The following is a 20,367-nucleotide window of genomic DNA, read 5'->3' as shown; positions in this document are numbered from 1 at the left end:
ATGTACTCCTACATGGCCTCTCACCGCTACCTTTACCAAATCGTGTTCACACACTTAGCTCACACACAGTAGGACATGTTCACACACCTCTGATTCATCCCCGATGAATCAGACCTGACTCAACTCTAAGCAGTAGCAGGCATGACAAACAAACATGAATGAGTAGGCACATCAGGGCTCAAACAACTCCTACTCATGCTAGTGGGTTTCATCTATTTACTGTGGCAATGACAGGTCATGCAAAGGATAAAGGGGGTTCAGCTACCGCAGCAAGTAACAGATGAATCGGTGTTGTCCTAATGCATTAAAAGAGAGCAGGAGCGAGAGAGTAGGATTGTATCGGAATGAACAAAGGGGTTTTGCTTGCCTGGCACTTCTGAAGATAACATTGAGTCTTCATCAGTGTCAACGATCACATCATCGGTATCACGTCTATCGGGAGGGGACAAATACCGGCAACACAGAAGGGAACACAATCAATGCAATGCACAATATGATGCATGATCATGACATGGCAAAATGAATGTGTGTTGGGCTAATGCAACTAAAACCAGATTAAATGGAGTTGGTTTGAATCCAAGATTCAAATTCAAACTCCATATGTGGATATTTAAATGCCCTTTATATGATTTGTGCTAAACAGCAGCTATAAGTTGTTCTAACATGCATGAAAATGGTACATATGGATTCCTTGAATTTTTCTGATAATTTTTCATATATAAATTATTTAATTTGGAGTTACGGTTAATTTTCTATGATTTATTGAAGTTTTAGCTATTTTCTGAAATTTCCTGAATAATATTAAATCCAGAAAATACTTATTGCGTCAGCCCCACGTCACAGTGACGTCAGCAGGGTCAACTGGGCTGGCTCGGTCAAACCTGACGTGTGGGGGCCACACGTCAGTGACACAGGAGCTAATCCCGGTCAAACCCAGCGCTGACTGGGGTTTGACCAGGGGTGGGGCCCGCTGTCAGTGGCCTAGGGGGTTGGTTAGCGCGTCATTAGTGGCTAATGACAGCACCACGTCACTGGCCACCGGAGTTCGGCCGGCGGCGACCCGAAACGCAGCGGAAGTTCACCGGGGTTGCGCTACGGGCGGCGGCTGGACGTGCGAAGGGCACCAGAAGGTAGCCCGTGCCCGTGCGCATCTAGGGGGGCCAACGGGAGGTGCTGGGGTGGCCGGGGTTCCCGGAATGGAGCCCGAGGCGGCGGCCGGAGCTCGGGTGGGTGCGGGGTTAGCGCTGCAGCTTGCAAACAAGCTAGCTGCCACGCTAGCGTTGCTCCACGGGTCGTTGCGAGTGCAACGGACGCACGCGCGGGGCCATTTGGTCACCGGGGCTTCGCCGGCGACGAGTCCGTGCGGCGGAGCGTCTCGGCTCCGGTAGAGGGGGCGGCTAGAGCTCGTAATCGGGCTTGGGGTAAGGGGGAAACGAAGCAGGGACTCACGGGGATCGTGCAGGGAGGGTCAGCGAGCTCGGGGAAGCGACGATGGTGGCGAATTGACGGTGAAGATCCTCGGCGGCCGGCGATGGAAACGGCGATGCCGGCGGCGTTGTGGCGCGTCCGTAGGGCCGTGGGTCGGTGGGGAGGAAGGAGGGGTCGAGGGGGAGCTCCTGGGCGCATCGGCGAGGCTAGGGGTGGCCGGTGGCCACGGGGAAGCTCGTCGGCGGCGGCGGGTGTGTTCGGTGGCTGCGCGCGAGAGAGCCAGAGGAGGAGAGGAGCTCGGGGAGAGAGTGAGAGGCCTGGGGGGCTGCGTGGCGTCGCGGACGGGGTCCAGGGCGACGAGAGGAAGCAGGAGGTGGCCAGGGGGAAGCAGGAGGTGGCCGAGGCAGCGTCGGCGCGCGCCACGCCTCGCCTCTATTCGTCCTCCTGGCAGAGGAGGAAGAGGACAAGGGGGAGGAGGTGGGCTGGGCCGGCTGGGCCACTGGAGTTGGGCCAGGTGGGCTGCGAGGTAAGCTGAGGTAAAACTCTCTCTCTGCTTTTATTTACATTCTGTTTTATATTTTTCTTCTGTTTTTGTTTTATTTAAATTATTTTGCCACTGTTTTGAATTTTAAAAAATAATTCAAACAATGCCAAAAACTCCACTGAATATTTTATATTGCTAGATGGACTTTTCCAAAAGCTTATAAAATATTTCAGGGATATTTGAAATTATATTCTAATTATATGAATATAATTCAAATTCAAATAACTAATGAATTAAATTCAAAGTCCCAAAAATAACTCCTTAAAAATGTTCAATATTTTGGTTGGGACCAGAACCCTTACCAAAAATTATCAAACATTTAAGAGGAGCATTTTGGAGCAATGAATGAGATTTCTAGGGTTTTTGCCCCTCTTTTATTTAGGGTTTTGAGGCTTCCAATATTCCTCAATTCAAGTTTCAAAAATATAGACATGATGCACACATGAAGCTAACCTAGAGCAATGCCTGAAGCTAGGGATGTGACAACTCACCCCCACTAAACAAGAATCTCGTCTCGAGATTCAAGCGTAGGGTAAGGTGAAGGGGAAACGTAACTAGTATAATCTTCACGATCCAGGGTGCACTTCATAGAAACGTTGATTCGATCACCATCTTTGTCTTGATGTCTTGCTCTGAGAAATCCTGCCAACATGACATGGAGGGAAGAAGGAGACTCTAGAAGGGTCGATCTCCTCGATGATCGAACAACTCACGGAATGAGACATAGGACCATCTCTCGAGTTGAGACACGAGATACACATCAAGAGGGGTGGAAAGAAACGGATGACGAAGGTTCACTAGGTAGACAACAATTCCACATTTAAGAAGGTGGTAAAATATTGTCCACATAGCGAGGAGTTTAGTTGCCATGAAACCACGACGAAACATCCTGGAGGAGGGTGATTCGTAGATTATTTCCTTAAGTGGCAAAAAGGATTACCTTTGATTCAGAGATCATTGAAAACTCTTCATACCAGCCTAAGGCAATTCACAACGATCGTTTGGAGGGGGTCGGTAGAATGGCATACTCGGACTTGGATGATGTGGACTACCTTGTTGAAGACAACGTAATGGATGAATTTGCTTATCACCGGAAATGGAAGAGACCCATGGTAGAATGGCACATTGGCGGTGCAAGCTGGGAACAAAATGCAAATGCTGGGAATGATTCTGGTAACTGGGGAAGAACCCAACACTAGAGAGTTAATTCACTGGTTGAAAAGGTCATAGCATTGCCGAGGAAACTGAGAGGAATCCCAGTTAGCGTCGATGATAACACCTAGCGCTTGAGCGTGCTCTCAAGAACTTGAGCATTTCCACATTCATCAAGGTTTTACCAACATCCGTGTCAAGGATCCTGGTAACACAACTTGCTACCATGATGGCTAATGATGGATGATGCAGATGCAAAGGAAGATAACACCTTCTCAGATTTCACCTTAGCGAGGCCAAGGAAATAAAAATCTGGATGATCGACCGAGAGACATTTAGCACTCCGCTTCTAATGTTCTCCTTGATGTGCTAGTGTAATCCACCCATAGATATGGTTTGATATCTAGAACATCAAGTAAAAAGGTCGGACTTCGGAACACAGAAATCCATAGGGGCAACTAGGGAGTAATCCTACGAAATCCCTATGGGGAGGTGGCCAACTTCCTCAAACAAGATACTATAATAATAGGTCTACCGGATGGGTGTGTTGGCCACGACATCCACCTTGCCGGTTATTGAGAGACCAATATTATAATTCTTGGAAAATGTTCCAACCATCACATCTGCCTGAGATTCAGATCTGGTTGGTGTCAGGATACCCCAGACTCATCAAGTCTAGAAAGAAAAATGAAAGTTTGCAACACAAATCGACGAGATAATGTTGCGGGATTCTCGGGAGATGAACTACGATAGCAAGCTCCAAAACATGAGCTGGTTCTGCTACTAACATGTGAACACGTTGTCCCAGACAAGCATGACCACATAGTAGTCTTATAATAAAACACTACCGAGTTCAGGAGGGGGGAACCATCAACGAGGGTATCGAAGTCTTGTGCATTACCATGGATTAACACTTAACTCCTTTTCTCGAACAAATCAGTCAGTGGCTTGGGGTGCTACGGAACACATATGGAATGGAGGTTGCAAGTCTCCGAACCACAGAATACTTTCGCACGTATGCATGACTGATTTGGGATGATTCCAAAGAAACAACATTGACTTTCTCGAATCCACGGCGGCAACTTGCATCAGATGCACATGAGTTAAAGGAAGTCACTACCTTCATCCACAAATACTTCATGAGCTAGCATGAAGAAAATGCTTTCAAAAGTTTCCAACACTAACTTAATGTTCAACAAAATCATGGAGGAGATAAGGATGTTGTCAATGGGCTCAACAACAATTCTTCCGGGTTTCCGCTTAAAAGGAATTCCATAGTTAAGAGAACAAGTGTTAGCATTGGTCAGACCCAAAAGATATAATGGTGTATGCTCGAGGGATCAACCACGAGTAAGACAACATTACGAATATCGTTGGTTCTGGTCTGATTGGATGATAGCCCATACTCAAATTATAGATGGGGTAAGACAATAGGTCCAACAACTGATCACAAGGACCAATTAATGAAGATATCATCTTTCTTCAACACACACACATACACAGAAAGATATCCCTTAACATGAACTAAGTCAGACAAGCTTTTATCTTCCAACTCTCCAAGTTGTTGTCTAGCTTAACCAACTAGCTCCGGGATAACCATCACAGATTCTTGGAGAAAGGGTGGTTCACAAGAACCCGACTTGATCACGAGCTCAACATAGCAGTCAGGTGACAACCTGGTAATACTTCCAAGAAGATATTCGGAAAATCACGAACCACCGGTATGTTACTAAGCTTGAGAACAATCTCGCTTTTGAGGGCAAGACGATATGATCAAATGAGTGAGGACTTGACAAGATCCTAACTCATCAATCGAAGGGTGCACCGAAATAAGGACTAGGTAGCACGATCAGTCTTAGAAGGATGATTCAAAAACCAACACGCTAAGAATGAAATTATTGTCCCTTAACTACCAAGCAACGAGGTTGCTGGGAGTATTGATTTCACACATCACAATTCATTTGTCGGTATTCCGGTTGCATCAACACGATGGCCGAGGAATGACTAATGATGGTGAGAAGTATTACTACGTCAAAATTCATGAAAGTTGGTGCAGTTCTCATGACAATTCTGACATAAAGGGGGTAATACTCCAAGGTAGAACAGAACCAAAAGCTGGATTGGCATTTGATCTGCGGAATACAACTACTTTGACCCAATCCTAGATATGGATGAGGTACTGGAGTTTGTTTCTCCTATTCATTCTAAAATAGAATGGCTTGGCAGACCACAAGGGTAATAGGCATCGACGAACGAATGCACGCATACTCTTGACTATCAATTGATAGGCGAGGGTCGGAAACAACTAAGATGGGTCAACTCAAAAGAACATATGATTTTCTGAGTTGTGGATGCATGGATTAGCATGTCGAACGAAGTTCAACATATTTTTTTCCGGATAACCCATGCAGAAAGGTAGAACTGGCAGAGCCACAATATATAATGGAGAACTCATCAAGAATAATCCTGTTGTGATATTTCAGTTCAACGAGGAACTTCTGCCATAAGTAGTTCATGGTATTTGGAAGAAGAAGATACCACGGACTTCAAGGACTATCGCAAAGGTTACTAATATCCTAAAGGCACTAGCAATTACTATCAACATGAAGTAGGTAGAGTGAATCTCGGGTTCAAGAACCCAGGAACAGAATACCTATTACTAAGTAGCATCACGGGATGCTTTCGAGAATGATGGCCAGAATCATCACACTGGGAACACAAATCATGGCTAAATTACTAGATGATCCCCTAAGACACCTAGGGTCATAATAATATCTCCAACATATATGTCAAGGTAACGGGGTACCTCAACTCACTAATTAGTGTGGTTAATCTGGCCCATGGGAACATTGAACCGGGAAGAAAGGATTTGCAAATGCATCAGACTACTTAGAAACCTGGGATGACTCGGACAGCATAACGGCTGTAAATGCTCAGAAAAGATTTGAGACATTCACAAAATGGTGGCATAACCACTCAGAAGCACGATATCAAGGTTTCGAGATCAACAATTAACATACGGAAGTAGTAGAAACTGAACTCAAGCTTAAATCCAACAATCTTATAAGTCTACGGATTAGTAACACGTGATCCTGATAGATAGATGAGAAGACCTAGTTCCTTAACCCCGTAGGAAAGATAAGATGACTCAGATCAGAAGGGCATGAGGTATAAGGAGTAAAAAGAGCCTTACGTTCCATCCCACAATCAATTCCCTTATATAACTAAAGAATTTCTAGACTCGACTTCGACCAGTTTGGCTTGGTAATCCTACAGGCAGTCAAGCTCTGATACCAACGCTGTCAGGACCCTGACTCGATGTCACATTGATCTAGCCGGTAACACCTCATATCACTTTGCGGCCTCACGCACGGTATTCCCACGGGTGTCGCCTTACCTTTGCCCGGGACCGTTTGCGCCTTTTGGCACACGTATATGACAGTGTCGCTAGCATCCATATGATAAGGAGCCCGGGCTGACATGGCTAGTCGTAAACCCAAAGTGACACAGACTTACAGGGACAGGCATCCATGACCCAGCATCGAACGTGTCGGTCATCAGCGAGTGAATCTAGGCTGTAGCACTGGGCTAGCAGGACTCCGGTGAACCGGGCTGTAGCGGGCTAACAGGACTCCGGTATTCATCGCGTGACATTTCCCCGAAGGGACAGACACAGGAACGAAGAAGGACACATGCCGGCCAGCCTAAGTGTTCCGGAGCAGTAGCAAGCTACCATGGCTCAGTGGAAACACTAGGAGACATTTCCCGGTAAGAGAGGCTACTAAGGATAAACAACTAGATAGCCAGATCCCACACATATCAAGCATTTCAATAACATACACACAATATGCTCGATATGTGCAAATACAACATGGCATCACAACATGACTCTACGACTCAAGTATTTATTCATTAGGCTCCGAGGAGCGAGATATTACAAACAGGGGTCTCATGACCCAACAATCAGAGCATACAAATCAAAGCACAAGCGGAAGCTATCATGTCTGAGTACAGACATCTATAAATGGAAAAGGCTGAGAAGCCTGACTATCTACTAGATCCTGCCGAGGGCACAAGATCGTAGCTGAGGTAACAAGCTAAACGTCGAAGTCCACGCGGAACTACTAGCGAGACCGAAGTCTCTCTGCAAAAACATAAATAGGCAAACGTGAGTACAAATGTACCCAGCAAGACTTACATCAGATCTATCTACATATGCATCATTATCAACAAGGGGGTGGAGGGGTTTGACTGCAGCAAGCCAGCTTTGACTCGGTGGCTATCCTAAACTACGACTGCAAGCGACTCTTTTGAGGTGGCGCACACGAGTCCACATATTCACCATATCAATACACCACTACGGATCCGCTCCCGTCTCCCTGCGAGAACGCCATCCATAGCACTCACGCTTATCTTGCGCATTTTAAAGTATCCACTTTCACTTGTCTATGAACTGATATAAGCAACCCAGAAGTCCTTTTCCGCGGACACGGCTATTCGAATAGATGATGTTAACCCTGCAGGGGTGTACTTCTTCACACACGCTCTCACCACTTACCGCCGTTTATACGACATGTACTCGGCAACCTTCAAGCGGAAGCCCAACGTGGGTGTCGGCCACGGCCTGCCTAAACACTCGAGTCTCTAGTCCAGGTTTATCGCCTATTCGGGTTCCATCCATGAGGAGATCCGGCCGGAGTTTCGCTCACAGCCCCAAACGATGTGAACAGGGTTCCCGAGACACCAAACGAGCGCCCGGTACACCGTGCCACGTGCCTACCGCATCACAGCACACCCCTACGGTCAGTGCTGCCCACGGCCTCCAGCATACTACAAACACCAGAAACTACTTGCAACTCCTGGACAGAGGACAAGGGTGATCAAGAAGCCGAGAGGGTCCATTGGTTTCGGGCCCAATGCGTGGTAGTAGCTGAATCATGGATCACAAACACAGAACTCAGTTCCTGAGGACGGCTGCAATGAGACAACCCACCATGTACTCCTACATGGCCTCTCACCGCTACCTTTACCAAATCGTGTTCACACACTTAGCTCACACACAGTAGGACATGTTCACACACCTCTGATTCATCCCCGATGAATCAGACCTGACTCAACTCTAAGCAGTAGCAGGCATGACAAACAAACATGAATGAGTAGGCACATCAGGGCTCAAACAACTCCTACTCATGCTAGTGGGTTTCATCTATTTACTGTGGCAATGACAGGTCATGCAAAGGATAAAGGGGGTTCAGCTACCGCAGCAAGTAACAGATGAATCGGTGTTGTCCTAATGCATTAAAAGAGAGCAGGAGCGAGAGAGTAGGATTGTATCGGAATGAACAAAGGGGTTTTGCTTGCCTGGCACTTCTGAAGATAACATTGAGTCTTCATCAGTGTCAACGATCACATCATCGGTATCACGTCTATCGGGAGGGGACAAATACCGGCAACACAGAAGGGAACACAATCAATGCAATGCACAATATGATGCATGATCATGACATGGCAAAATGAATGTGTGTTGGGCTAATGCAACTAAAACCAGATTAAATGGAGTTGGTTTGAATCCAAGATTCAAATTCAAACTCCATATGTGGATATTTAAATGCCCTTTATATGATTTGTGCTAAACAGCAGCTATAAGTTGTTCTAACATGCATGAAAATGGTACAGATGGATTCCTTGAATTTTTCTGATAATTTTTCATATATAAATTATTTAATTTAGAGTTACGGTTAATTTTCTATGATTTATTGAAGTTTTAGCTATTTTCTGAAATTTCCTGAATAATATTAAATCCAGAAAATACTTATTGCGTCAGCCCCACGTCACAGTGACGTCAGCAGGGTCAACTGGGCTGGCTCGGTCAAACCTGACGTGTGGGGGCCACACGTCAGTGACACAGGAGCTAATCCCGGTCAAACCCAGCGCTGACTGGGGTTTGACCAGGGGTGGGGCCCGCTGTCAGTGGCCTAGGGGGTTGGTTAGCGCGTCATTAGTGGCTAATGACAGCGCCACGTCACTGGCCACCGGAGTTCGGCCGGCGGCGACCCGAAACGCGGCGGAAGTTCACCGGGGTTGCGCTACGGGCGGCGGCTGGACGTGCGAAGGGCACCAGAAGGTAGCCCGTGCCCGTGCGCATCTAGGGGGGCCAACGGGAGGTGCGGGGGTGGCCGGGGTTCCCGGAATGGAGCCCGAGGCGGCGGCCGGAGCTCGGGTGGGTGCGGGGTTAGCGCTGCAGCTTGCAAACAAGCTAGCTGCCACGCTAGCGTTGCTCCACGGGTCGTTGCGAGTGCAACGGACGCACGCGCGGGGCCATTTGGTCACCGGGGCTTCGCCGGCGATGAGTCCGTGCGGTGGAGCGTCTCGGCTCCGGTAGAGGGGGCGGCTAGAGCTCGTAATCGGGCTTGGGGTAAGGGGGAAACGAAGCAGGGACTCACGGGGATCGTGCAGGGAGGGTCAGCGAGCTCGGGGAAGCGACGATGGTGGCGAATTGACGGTGAAGATCCTCGGCGGCCGGCGATGGAAACGGCGATGCCGGCGGCGTTGTGGCGCGTCCGTAGGGCCGTGGGTCGGTGGGGAGGAAGGAGGGGTCGAGGGGGAGCTCCTGGGCGCATCGGCGAGGCTAGGGGTGGCCGGTGGCCACGGGGAAGCTCGTCGGCGGCGGCGGGTGTGTTCGGTGGCTGCGCGCGAGAGAGCCAGAGGAGGAGAGGAGCTCGGGGAGAGAGTGAGAGGCCTGGGGGGGTGCGTGGCGTCGCGGACGGGGTCCAGGGCGACGAGAGGAAGCAGGAGGTGGCCAGGGGGAAGCAGGAGGTGGCCGAGGCAGCGTCGGCGCGCGCCACGCCTCGCCTCTGTTCGTCCTCCTGGCAGAGGAGGAAGAGGACAAGGGGGAGGAGGTGGGCTGGGCCGGCTGGGCCACTGGAGTTGGGCCAGGTGGGCTGCGAGGTAAGCTGAGGTAAAACTCTCTCTCTGCTTTTATTTACATTCTGTTTCATATTTTTCTTCTGTTTTTGTTTTATTTAAATTATTTTGCCACTGTTTTGAATTTTAAAAATAATTCAAACAATGCCAAAAACTCCACTGAATATTTTATATTGCTAGATGGACTTTTCCAAAAGCTTATAAAATATTTCAGGGATATTTGAAATTATATTCTAATTATATGAATATAATTCAAATTCAAATAACTAATGAATTAAATTCAAAGTCCCAAAAATAACTCCTTAAAAATGTTCAATATTTTGGTTGGGACCAGAACCCTTACCAAAAATTATCAAACATTTAAGAGGAGCATTTTGGAGCAATGAATGAGATTTCTAGGGTTTTTGCCCCTCTTTTATTTAGGGTTTTGAGGCTTCCAATATTCCTCAATTCAAGTTTCAAAAATATAGACATGATGCACACATGAAGCTAACCTAGAGCAATGCCTGAAGCTAGGGATGTGACATCCGGAGGGATTATCCAAAGTCAATGTAGACGCAACAGTGGGAAGATTGAATGGAGCACTTGCAGCAGTCTGTAGAGATCGAGATGGTGGTTTCATGGGAGCATCGGCAGTGGTATTTCCAAACCTGTCAAACCCCGGTATCCTAGAGACACTCGCAATTAGGGAGGCTCTGGCGCTCGCGGATGATCTCTACGCCAGAAGGATTCATGTGGCATCAGATTGCAAGGTGGCCGTCGACGACATTCACCATCTATACAAAGGGAGCTACGGTGTAATTGTGCATGAGATCATGCAATATAGAGTATCTTTTTAAACTTGTAATATTATTCGCGAGTTTAGGAGCTCGAATATCGAGGCTCACAAACTAGCAAAGCACGCTTTATCTCTCGGGGTTGGCCGCCATGCTTGGTTAGGCCAACCCAATGAACTTGACTTCGTCCCTGTAAATATTGTGACGGACTAATAAAGCTTTGCAGTTTGTCTAAAAAAAAACCATAGTTTTCAGCGGTTAGGCCCAAACTCTTTAAGCCCGAAACCAATTATACCCAAACTGGCTTTTCTATGTACCCAAACCAAACTTGAACCCAAAAAAATGAACCCAATAAAACCTCAACCAATTAAGCCTAGAGTAAAAACCAAACCATTTTAACCAATTTTTTAAAAACTGTTCTCAGATTTAGGTAGGAGGGGAGCTATATCGGATGGCTGAAAGCTCACCTGAAATCGCGCAGCCCAGAAGCTCGGCCCACTACACCTCCAATAACTCATGCGATTCTCAAAAAAAAAACTTACAAACATAAACTCATGCTCGGCCCACAAACCCACTGCACTCTCCTCGATCGATCAGGTCCTGATTGATCCCCCCTTAAAAAAAAGATTGATCCTGGGGCTGCTTTCTTATCACTACGGTTGTTTTTGAGGGTTTCGCTAGGGCTGCAGCCGCCGCCGCTGCAGCAGTAGAGTGTTTGATCCTCTCGCCTTCGGCTGTCATCTTGGCGTTGAGAGGTGGAATACCCTTTTTTTGCAGGGAAGAGAGGTGGAATACCTCGCATCTTCGAGAATCCTGTGTTTTTTGTCATCATCTAGTGATTAGCGTATTTTGTGAGAATAAATTTACTCTCATTCTTCTGGTGATGTCATGAGATTAGAGAGTTTTCTTTCCTCGTAGATTTGATTATTCGGATCTGGTGAGTCAAACTTTATTTTTGTTGGCTTGATTCTTTGTGTAGTTGAAATATTTTATCAACACAATGGTGAAGATATTGTGGTCCGACGGACTTCACTTATAGGGGATCATCCCTGGCTTAATTACGTTCACCGATCAAGACTTCCTATCTTTTTGGATAAGCGACTCAAGGTGCTTTCAAAACCTTTATTGGTAATGTTCGTGCGGGTGATAGAGTGGCAACATTGTTGCTCCGGTCCAATTGCAGCCTCTTTAACGAAGTGTTTGGAGTATTTCTTTTAGTAGAGATTGATATAACGAAGAAGGTGTTTTCAAGAGATTTCATTGTATAGAAGTTACTTTGTATTTTTTGGATTTTTATCCAAATCCATGTACCCGTATTTGTTATGAATATGAATAAAATTACAGGTGTTTCTAGAAAAAAAAACTAAAGAGTACTTGTGTTTCTAAAAAACCAAATACAAATAAAAAACTAAGGAGTACCCGTATCCCATAAAAAAGTTGAGGAGTACTCGTTGCGGGGCTCTTGCAAGGGTCATTTTTGGTGGGCTAAGAGCACGCACTCAGCCACCGCCACATGTCGCGTGCTGGGTGCTCCCTCAGGATTTTAATTTTTTTAATTTTATATATGCGTGTTTTCTTCTTTTAGATGTTTTTTTTTGTTTTCTTCGGTTTTTGCTCGTTTTCCCTATGTTTGGACAAAAAAAATATCGAAACAAAATTGCGCAAAAAACATGTTTTTTTGTGAGAGGCACATAATTTATTAATTCAAAAGTATATGGTTATATTTAGATGATTTCAAATTTTTCATACCAAAACAGAACTTGGTGCAAAGTTGAGATTCAAAGTTGACTTTTTAGCTTAATAGACCCCATGTAGGAGCACACATGGTATTCTTTTTCCAACCCACATCATTTGGAACACTATTGATGAAAGTTAATTTGGCAATAGGGAACAACTAGTGAGTAGATACAATGCAACATAGGGCTCCCCTACACATATGAGATACTGAGCAGTATACCGTACCATCTCAACCTCACTACAAGAGGTTATCGTGCACTTGTATATAGGTACAAACAAGGGCATGGTAAAAAGTTTACTTAATCACACTATATTGTTTAAGTGGCTATGAGATCAAAGTGAGGCTATGGGAAGAGCATATTGTTAGATTTAATGGATCAAATGTTCTTTTACGTGGAAGCAATGATATGGGCGTGGTCATATTTTATCGAACGACAACTATTCATGCAGCCATTTTATTAATTATTCACACAAGACCTTACAAAGTCATACAACAGTAAGACTAAGGGCGTGTTCGGTAGCCCTCTGGCGCCGAAAACTCCTCAACTCCGTCGCTTGTAACCAGCGCCAGCTTCTCTCCAAATCGCCAGGAGTTAGCTATCCGTTCGGCTGGGCAGCTTCTCGCTCTGGACCCTTACATTAGCATAAACCACCCCAGAAAATAGAATAAGATTGCAATCAGGACCCTGCTCATCCTGCATCTGTGGTCGCTGGCGTTGACCAACACGTCCGTCCCTCGAGCCGTCGCGTCGCCTCTGGGACGTGAGGCGCAGCTTGTGGCTGATGGAGGAGCACGCAGGGAGGAGTTGTACGAGGGGCGGACCAGGGATCCTAGGCTGCTCCTGGTCGCTAGAGGCAGGGTGGCGGCCGGCAAGTCGCAATCGACCGGATCCGACAGCGTGATCTTGGTGGGGTGGCGCCGGACGGCGACTTGCGGAGGAGGAGCTCGGGCTTCTCCTTGCGGCGGCTATGTTTTCTGCAGGGGAGTAGGACGAGGGGAATGGGAGGAGGATGAGGGGATCGATTGGGCCGGTCCTCTTTGCTCGGACGCTCAGATCTTCCTTCGTACCGGTTCGTGACTTGGCGATGGCAGTCCTAGCGTAATTTCCATCAACTCCCGCTTCCCAGTTTTTGGAGAGCTCGGGTTTTCAAACTCCTCAACTCCTCCAAATTTGCACTACGAGCTTCGCCAGCTTCTCGATCGTAAAGCCAGGAGTTGGACCATTCGGGACGGCTCCGGACGTGGAGTTGTGGAGTTGAGAAGTCAGAGGGCTACCGAACAGGCCCTAAAGCCACCGTCTAGGCAACATCTGTCGCTATTCCTATCCAGTTGATTAACGGATGTTGATAGTCTGGGCCTAATACCAAACAGACTTTGCAGCAAAACCTAACATCTAAGATCTGAGGTCCCAACCAGGACGTCTGTCGGGTATGGGCACCCACCAGTCCGGCGCACTCCTCAAACAGAACGCCTGCTGGGTATGAGGCCGCCGCAGCCATCTGCCATCAATCCATCTTCAGTGTTGTACTGCTGCATCAACCTTGCCAGGCGTGCCGTCGACGCCACCACGACGCCAGACAGCGCCACCATCCTGCGCGTGTCCATCCACGCGCGCCCATCACCGAAATTTCGCAGCGCCATGCCGCCATGATCTGCCTTTGGCCTTGCGGTAGATATAACACCGCTCCTCCTCTTGCCACCTCTATCCATCACTTGCTCCAAAATGATGCCCCCGAAAGGGAAAGCGATATAGAGAATGCCATCATCGTCCGATCCGGGAGACCCAGATTTAGGGTTTCCCCCGGAGCATCCCGAGCCTGACGACGCAAACTGCGACGATGATGGCGGCGTCTTGGATGTTATTTCCTTGTCGAGGCATCGTCCGCCATGACCGTAGTTGGCGCCCGCCGTCTCATGGCCGCCGTGCCCTCGTCCTCCACCCCAAGCCTCCGCGTACAACCTTCACCGCGCCGCCGCCTCCCTCCTTCCCTCCACCGCACCGAAGCCCTAGTCTTCCATCCATGGATGGGGCGACAAAGGCCGAAGCACCTCTCCCGGCGACGACGGCGCCGGATCCGCACCCACCTACGGCTGCTGCTGCACGATGGATGCCGACGGTGAACTCAAGCTACCCGCATGGGGTGGATCCCGTCCACCCCCTTGTTTCGCCCGGGCGTGGCACATGGGGGAGCTCGCGGCCATCAACGACGGCGAGCTAGGAGGCTCCCGCAGCACCTCCGACCACAATCTCGACGTGCTGCAGGACCTAGACAGCCAAGGGTACACCCTCCTTCCTTCCCCATCCTGCAAGTACACAGTATGCATTAATGTCAATGTCAGCTAGTCCCTATGATGTGCACACTCGCGCTGTAGGTCCGAGTGTCTGCTATTCTGGCATCAACAGACAATATTTTTTTTCTTTTGCAAATTGCCAGATTATCTCGTGAACAATGTTCCTTTTATTTCTGAAGGAGAGAAAGTGTGGACATCTTCCGCAGACGTGCTCTTCAGCGAAGCTATGAATGTGAATGAATAAAAACTTCCAATTTACTCTTATGCTGGCATGAACTACCCTTTTTATCCATCTTCTCCCTTCTGATTTGCTTAACAAATAAGGCTAATTTTGTTGACTCCTTAGTGTTTGCAGTGTTGGGAGGTTGGCTGTAGGGGCAGTTCCTTTATTTTAGTCGTGTAGGCAATTCCTGTTTATATGTCATATGGGTGGTCGTATACACAAAAACGCAGTACAAATTTTCACATATGTATAAGTATTACTCCCTCCGATCCAAAATAAGTGTTGTGGTTTTAGTTCAGTTGAACTAAAATCACTACGTTTATTTTGGATGGGAGGGATTATTGGTTTTTTGACTGGTCCTAGCAGGGGGTTAGGTCCTGCAAAAATGTGGCTGTAGTCACTGGCGGAGACTCTGTTCGGCAAGGTTGGGCAGCGGCCCTACCTTGATCTTCTGCAAGGCCGTGTATGTTGCCTAGCGTTGTATTCATGGTCACTTGTGTTGTGCTTGCTTGTTGGTTGGGAAAGAAAAGGGGAAATATAAGCTATATCAGGTGCCATGTTAATGGAGCCATGACCCTGTTACTCAGCTAGACTGGACCAACTCCTCTTGCTAACTTGGGCAAGCAGACGAGTGAACGATGAATGGGATTGCCCATACAGATATGCACTCCTCCTGCCAGAGTGATAAGCCAAGTACCCTAGCTATCAGCTAGCGGCGCCGGCGGGCAGACAGATGGCGAGGCATTGCCCATGTTGGGTCATCACCGTTACCGCCCTCCCTTAAATTGTGGCCGTCCTCTGCAACTGGCTATAGTTGTGTTGTAATCACTATGCTAATGTGTGATGAAATTTTGATACGGTTAACTATCACATGTGTACATCTCTGTAATCTCCTTCAGCACCTATTCACATTTGTATATTTAATATTTTTTCGCTCCATGAATGTTTTTTTGGCAGTTATTATTCAATTTTTTTGTGTTAGAGGTCCTGCCTGATCTGGTTACCAATGAGTAATGGTCATTCCCAGTTTGTTTTTAGACTATGTAGTTAACTGTTTGTGCTTTGTACTCAAAGCATGATGATTTGTTACATCTAAGCACCATCACATGTATAACGCCCATCTTGGATTTGTTTTATTGCCTCTTATGTGTTATCTAGTATGAAATGGAATTCAATTGCGTATTTTGCCTGTTTGTACTTAAAGCTTGTCATACGCACTGTGTATGTGTATCTCTGTCCTCAAAATACATCAATTTATTCAATTGAATAATATAGCCATGATCTATGATCTGTCATACTGTTCAGTTTTGATGAATTGAAAAGGAATCCTCTTGTTCATGTCACATGCGCTTCATATGTTCAGTTTCTTACCACACCACATTGTTTTACAGGAGCCTCTGCGGCCAGCCACCGGGACGACGTCGACAACCAAAGGAAGGGTTCTTGAGGTATGCTCCTTCTCCACCGGTAGAGAGGCGCCTCCTTCTTGGGTGGTACCCATCTGCCTGCTCCGACCCTACCATGGAAGGTCCCCTCCCGCTCTCCCATCTCTCTATTTGGTCCTGGTCTGGTTTCAGTTTTTATTAATTTGACATAAGATCAATTTTGATATAAAAAACTGCCATGCTAGTCTAGTCGGTTTCTTTCTATGTAGTAGGATCTTAACTGTTGGTGTCTCAAAACTGAAAATGTTTTCTCATAACATAACTTGAGGAGCAGTTTTTTATAGTAATCGTAGTTTAGTCATGTCTTACTATGTGGATGCTTGATGCTATTCTTGTTCCTGCTCACACTGCACACTGGTTTTATCAACTGTATGTAGGTTGCACTTTCTTCTTCCTAAGAGTATATTGATGTAGATACTCTCCTGATTGTTGTTTGTTGCGAGTACAGACAATAATCTCTTCTCCCTCCGTAGTAACAGGGCAAAGCTGAAAGTTAAAAACTGAATAAGTATCAGTTCAGAACTAGTTTCCAGTTTGGTAATTTGTAGTCAATGCGCTTTAGCTGCTCGCTTACTATGTAGGATTTTATTTGTTAGTTGCACAACCGAATATAATTTTCCACACCATAGCTTTGGAGCAGCTTTTTACCATGTGGATGATTGATATCTTCCATGTTTCTGCTTGCATTGCACTCTGTTATATTATGATCTGATAAAAGGATCAAGTAAGCGCATTGCCCACTATTATGGGTTTCTTCTTTTCTTGTTGGATTTCAGCTCAAGATTAACTTGTTATTTCTCTTGCCCTTCTTGTGCGGCAGGATTCGTTTGGTACAACACCATGACCGATGCAGACAACAAGGCCTTCAACGTGCCAGGCACCTTGGCGCTGGTGCTTCCGTGCGATGGCGGCAGGGATTGTTGTTCGGCATCGGCTGCAAAAACAGCCACGGTGGGCTCCTCTCGCCTCCAGCAATTCTCTTCTGATGTAGGTGGTCTGTGTTCATCTCTAGCCCATGTGTGTGTGTTGTGCTTGTGTGAGCAGGAAATTGGCAAGTGAATATGTGCTGAAAATGTGTTCTGCACATTAAGCAAACCATGTTGATGTGTTACAATACAGAGGTTTATATGAACGTGAGCTAATTTTCTTATATCTGCAAAGGAATTATTCTATATGCTAGTGTTCATAATTGAATCTCAAGTGCATTTTATCTTGCATTGCCATCTTACCGCATGCATCATTGTCTTTCCCTGTTTTTATTTGAAACATTGCAATTAACCCCATTGAACAAGCTCCAAATTGAGCTTAGTGGAGCAAGAGCTTGCACTTGTCTTGGCTATTAAACATACAACTGAGCGAACATGAAGTTCCCTTCCCTCCTATGTTAGAAGTTGATTTCATACATGTCTAGTGCATCTTTTATCTTGCATTGACATCTTAAGTCTTGGCATTGAACATCCTTGTTCTTTTGTTGTCTGTTGCAGGCCTCACTTGGTCTGGTTCAGGGGAGGTTGATGCCCATGGTGTGGCCGCATTGCAAGATGGGCCGCATCGACAAGAGGGTTCCCTAAGGAAGAGTCATTTGGTCATTTTGGAGATTGAGGATGCTGGACAAGATCTCATCACCCAAAGCATGAATTTGTGGACCTTGTCATATATTCCTTGGTTCAGGCAAGTCTTTGGTCCCTCTCTCTCTCTCTCTCTCTCTCTCTCTCTCTGAGATGGTGCAGGCCATTGACCTGATGATTTACTGTTTGGATCTGTGATGGCTTCTTGTGTGATATCTTACTGAGGTCATGTTTATGAAATTGGTCTCCTATAATTCTGTGTTGAGCCATGTTTTGCAGTACATGCCATAGGGTTTGGTAATGGTCCTCTGTTTTGTTCCTTACTGCAGCTGGTGGATGTTCTTCTTTGGCGGCTATGGTTTTGGTTTTGATAGATAGAATCCTTACTTATGCTCTTATTTTGATTTGTTAATAATGGCTATCAAATCAGATAGAACAAAATAGTCTCGATTGATGTAGTGCTGCTGTGTATGTATTGATAGAACAAGTGCTATCCTTGTTTACTTTGGAGGAGCCACAATGTGTTCGCAATTTTTATTATAAGTTGTGGATACTTAAACTGCCTAATAAAGAGTGGATATCATGGCCTTTTTTATCTGTCTAGTATAGATTAAGTGCCACTTGTATGTACTTGTAGACGTTAGGGGCTCATGTGTTCTTTGCTCTGTCGGATGGAATGTTGCCCTTGTAACTGTAGTCTGGTATGCAGAATAGAACCAAACAAACTGGTGGACGTCCAACAGATATATTATCTGTTTGTGCAATCTCTAAAAAAATTTGTGTGAATGAACAACGATTGATCTGTTTTTCTTGCTTTGGCTGTGGCTACATTGAGCTATATTAATTGGTACTTCTGATTGTTACACATGTTCTTAATCATGAGGGCTAGGGTTCCAGGTAGCTTACCTGCCTTTGTGGTTTTATTCTACATGCATATGTCTTTGTTTGCTGGAATGATGCCCTTATATGCCTAATCAAGTATGCAAGTTTCTCTTCTTCATGAATGATGACTTGTGCATTATCTCCTAATAATGCTCAAGTTTCCTGACATGGCCAATTTAATTTGATTCTAGTCGAGTATTTACACTTTCTTAACTGAAAGTGTTTTTTTGCAGGGGCTCGCTGACCACAAGGACCAACTTGGAGCTCCTCTCTACCCTTGCAGGTGGGTAATGGTCTCATGAGTTTTTTTGAAGGGTCTACGGCCTGTTTGATCTGACATACATTTCTCACTCATGCCTAAACTTGCTCATTTGGAATTTCTTTAAACTAGGCATCGCGATGACAAGGCCGCCGAGGTGAAGCACAGGTTTTGGAACTACCTGCGTGTTCCCATGCGAGAATGGTGGGTTGTTGTTTTGTAAAATCTTATTTTCTATTATCGTTTACAGGAGCACATACAAATGTCTGGGATGCTCTTTTCTCATGAAGTTCAAGGGTTAGAGATGTACCAGAGTGTTCAATATTCCTCTTGGGTTCTTATAATTGTCCGACATATGTTCATTGCTGTTGCGTACTCATTTTGCATTAATTATTGAGGAAAATGATGATTTGATACGAGACCATAAATTATTCACATGTACCTCATGTGATGTTAGTAACTCATTATATCTTGTGGATAGATACTTATGTGTAAATAAAGTGAAAGCTTTGTTTAAAATCATCTGAATTTTCCCTTGATAGAAGCAGTAGTCATGAGTGCAGCATATTTCTTGTTTCCAAAGTCTTCAAGTCTGGACATGATATCACTAGAATCTGGCGCATTAGTTCATTTTTTATCCACGTCAAGTTATCATAAGTAGTGGTCCATTTTGAATTCTGTAATCATGTGCAATAGTTCATTTTTTATCACTGGAGGTGACTATATGTGATATGCTTGATGATATCCCTTGCGTTAGATTCTGATGATTCAGGGTAGCACTACATGGTTAAAATATCCCCCTACATTTGTAGAAGTGTAACGCTTAGAGAAACGTCGAGCTATTTTGTGCAAAGACATGAAAGTTTTACTTTTTCCAGGTCAGGGTAGTAGTACTACATGGTTCAAATATTTAGATACTTTGTAGATGAACTGTGTAGATGGTTCAAATATTTAGATACTTTATGGCTAGACAAGAAAGTTTTAATGCTTATGTTGGTAGAGAGTTAAAGAATAATGCTTTCGAGATAGGACGCGTAGGTGATAATCTGGCTAGAGTTAAAGATGAACTTCATCGCGTTAGCAAATATGCTTCTATGGTTGCTACTCAAGCTGAGCAAGTGCTCAAGGCTCAAAAT

General features: G+C 45.8%; 1 protein-coding gene and 1 pseudogene across 2 annotated transcripts; one reads left to right on the top strand and one right to left on the bottom strand.

Annotated features, from left to right (window-relative positions):
* LOC119292494 overlaps positions 1–20,367 on the bottom strand; it is an 83,830-nt pseudogene that overhangs the window by 48,495 nt on the left and 14,968 nt on the right.
* On the top strand, positions 14,345–19,662 carry LOC119294942. 2 transcript variants are annotated; one of them, XM_037573242.1, is made up of 7 exons: positions 14,345–14,842; positions 16,469–16,525; positions 17,343–17,473; positions 18,007–18,193; positions 19,206–19,255; positions 19,364–19,388; positions 19,482–19,662. In XM_037573242.1, exons 1-7 carry the CDS (start codon positions 14,667–14,669, stop codon positions 19,531–19,533), a joined length of 678 nt encoding a protein of 225 aa, XP_037429139.1. In that variant the 5' UTR covers positions 14,345–14,666; the 3' UTR covers positions 19,534–19,662. The 2 variants fall into 2 exon arrangements, with proteins under 2 accessions (XP_037429139.1, XP_037429141.1); XM_037573244.1 differs by lacking the exons at positions 19,206–19,255; positions 19,364–19,388; positions 19,482–19,662 and having other exon boundaries at positions 16,469–16,605; positions 17,343–17,509; positions 18,007–18,140.

The sequence above is a fragment of the Triticum dicoccoides genome, chromosome 4B (assembly GCF_002162155.2).
Source record: "Triticum dicoccoides isolate Atlit2015 ecotype Zavitan chromosome 4B, WEW_v2.0, whole genome shotgun sequence".
NCBI lineage: Eukaryota > Viridiplantae > Streptophyta > Magnoliopsida > Poales > Poaceae > Triticum > Triticum dicoccoides.
Note: the sequence above shows the minus strand (reverse complement) of the source record. Positions and strands in the feature narration are given on the sequence as shown.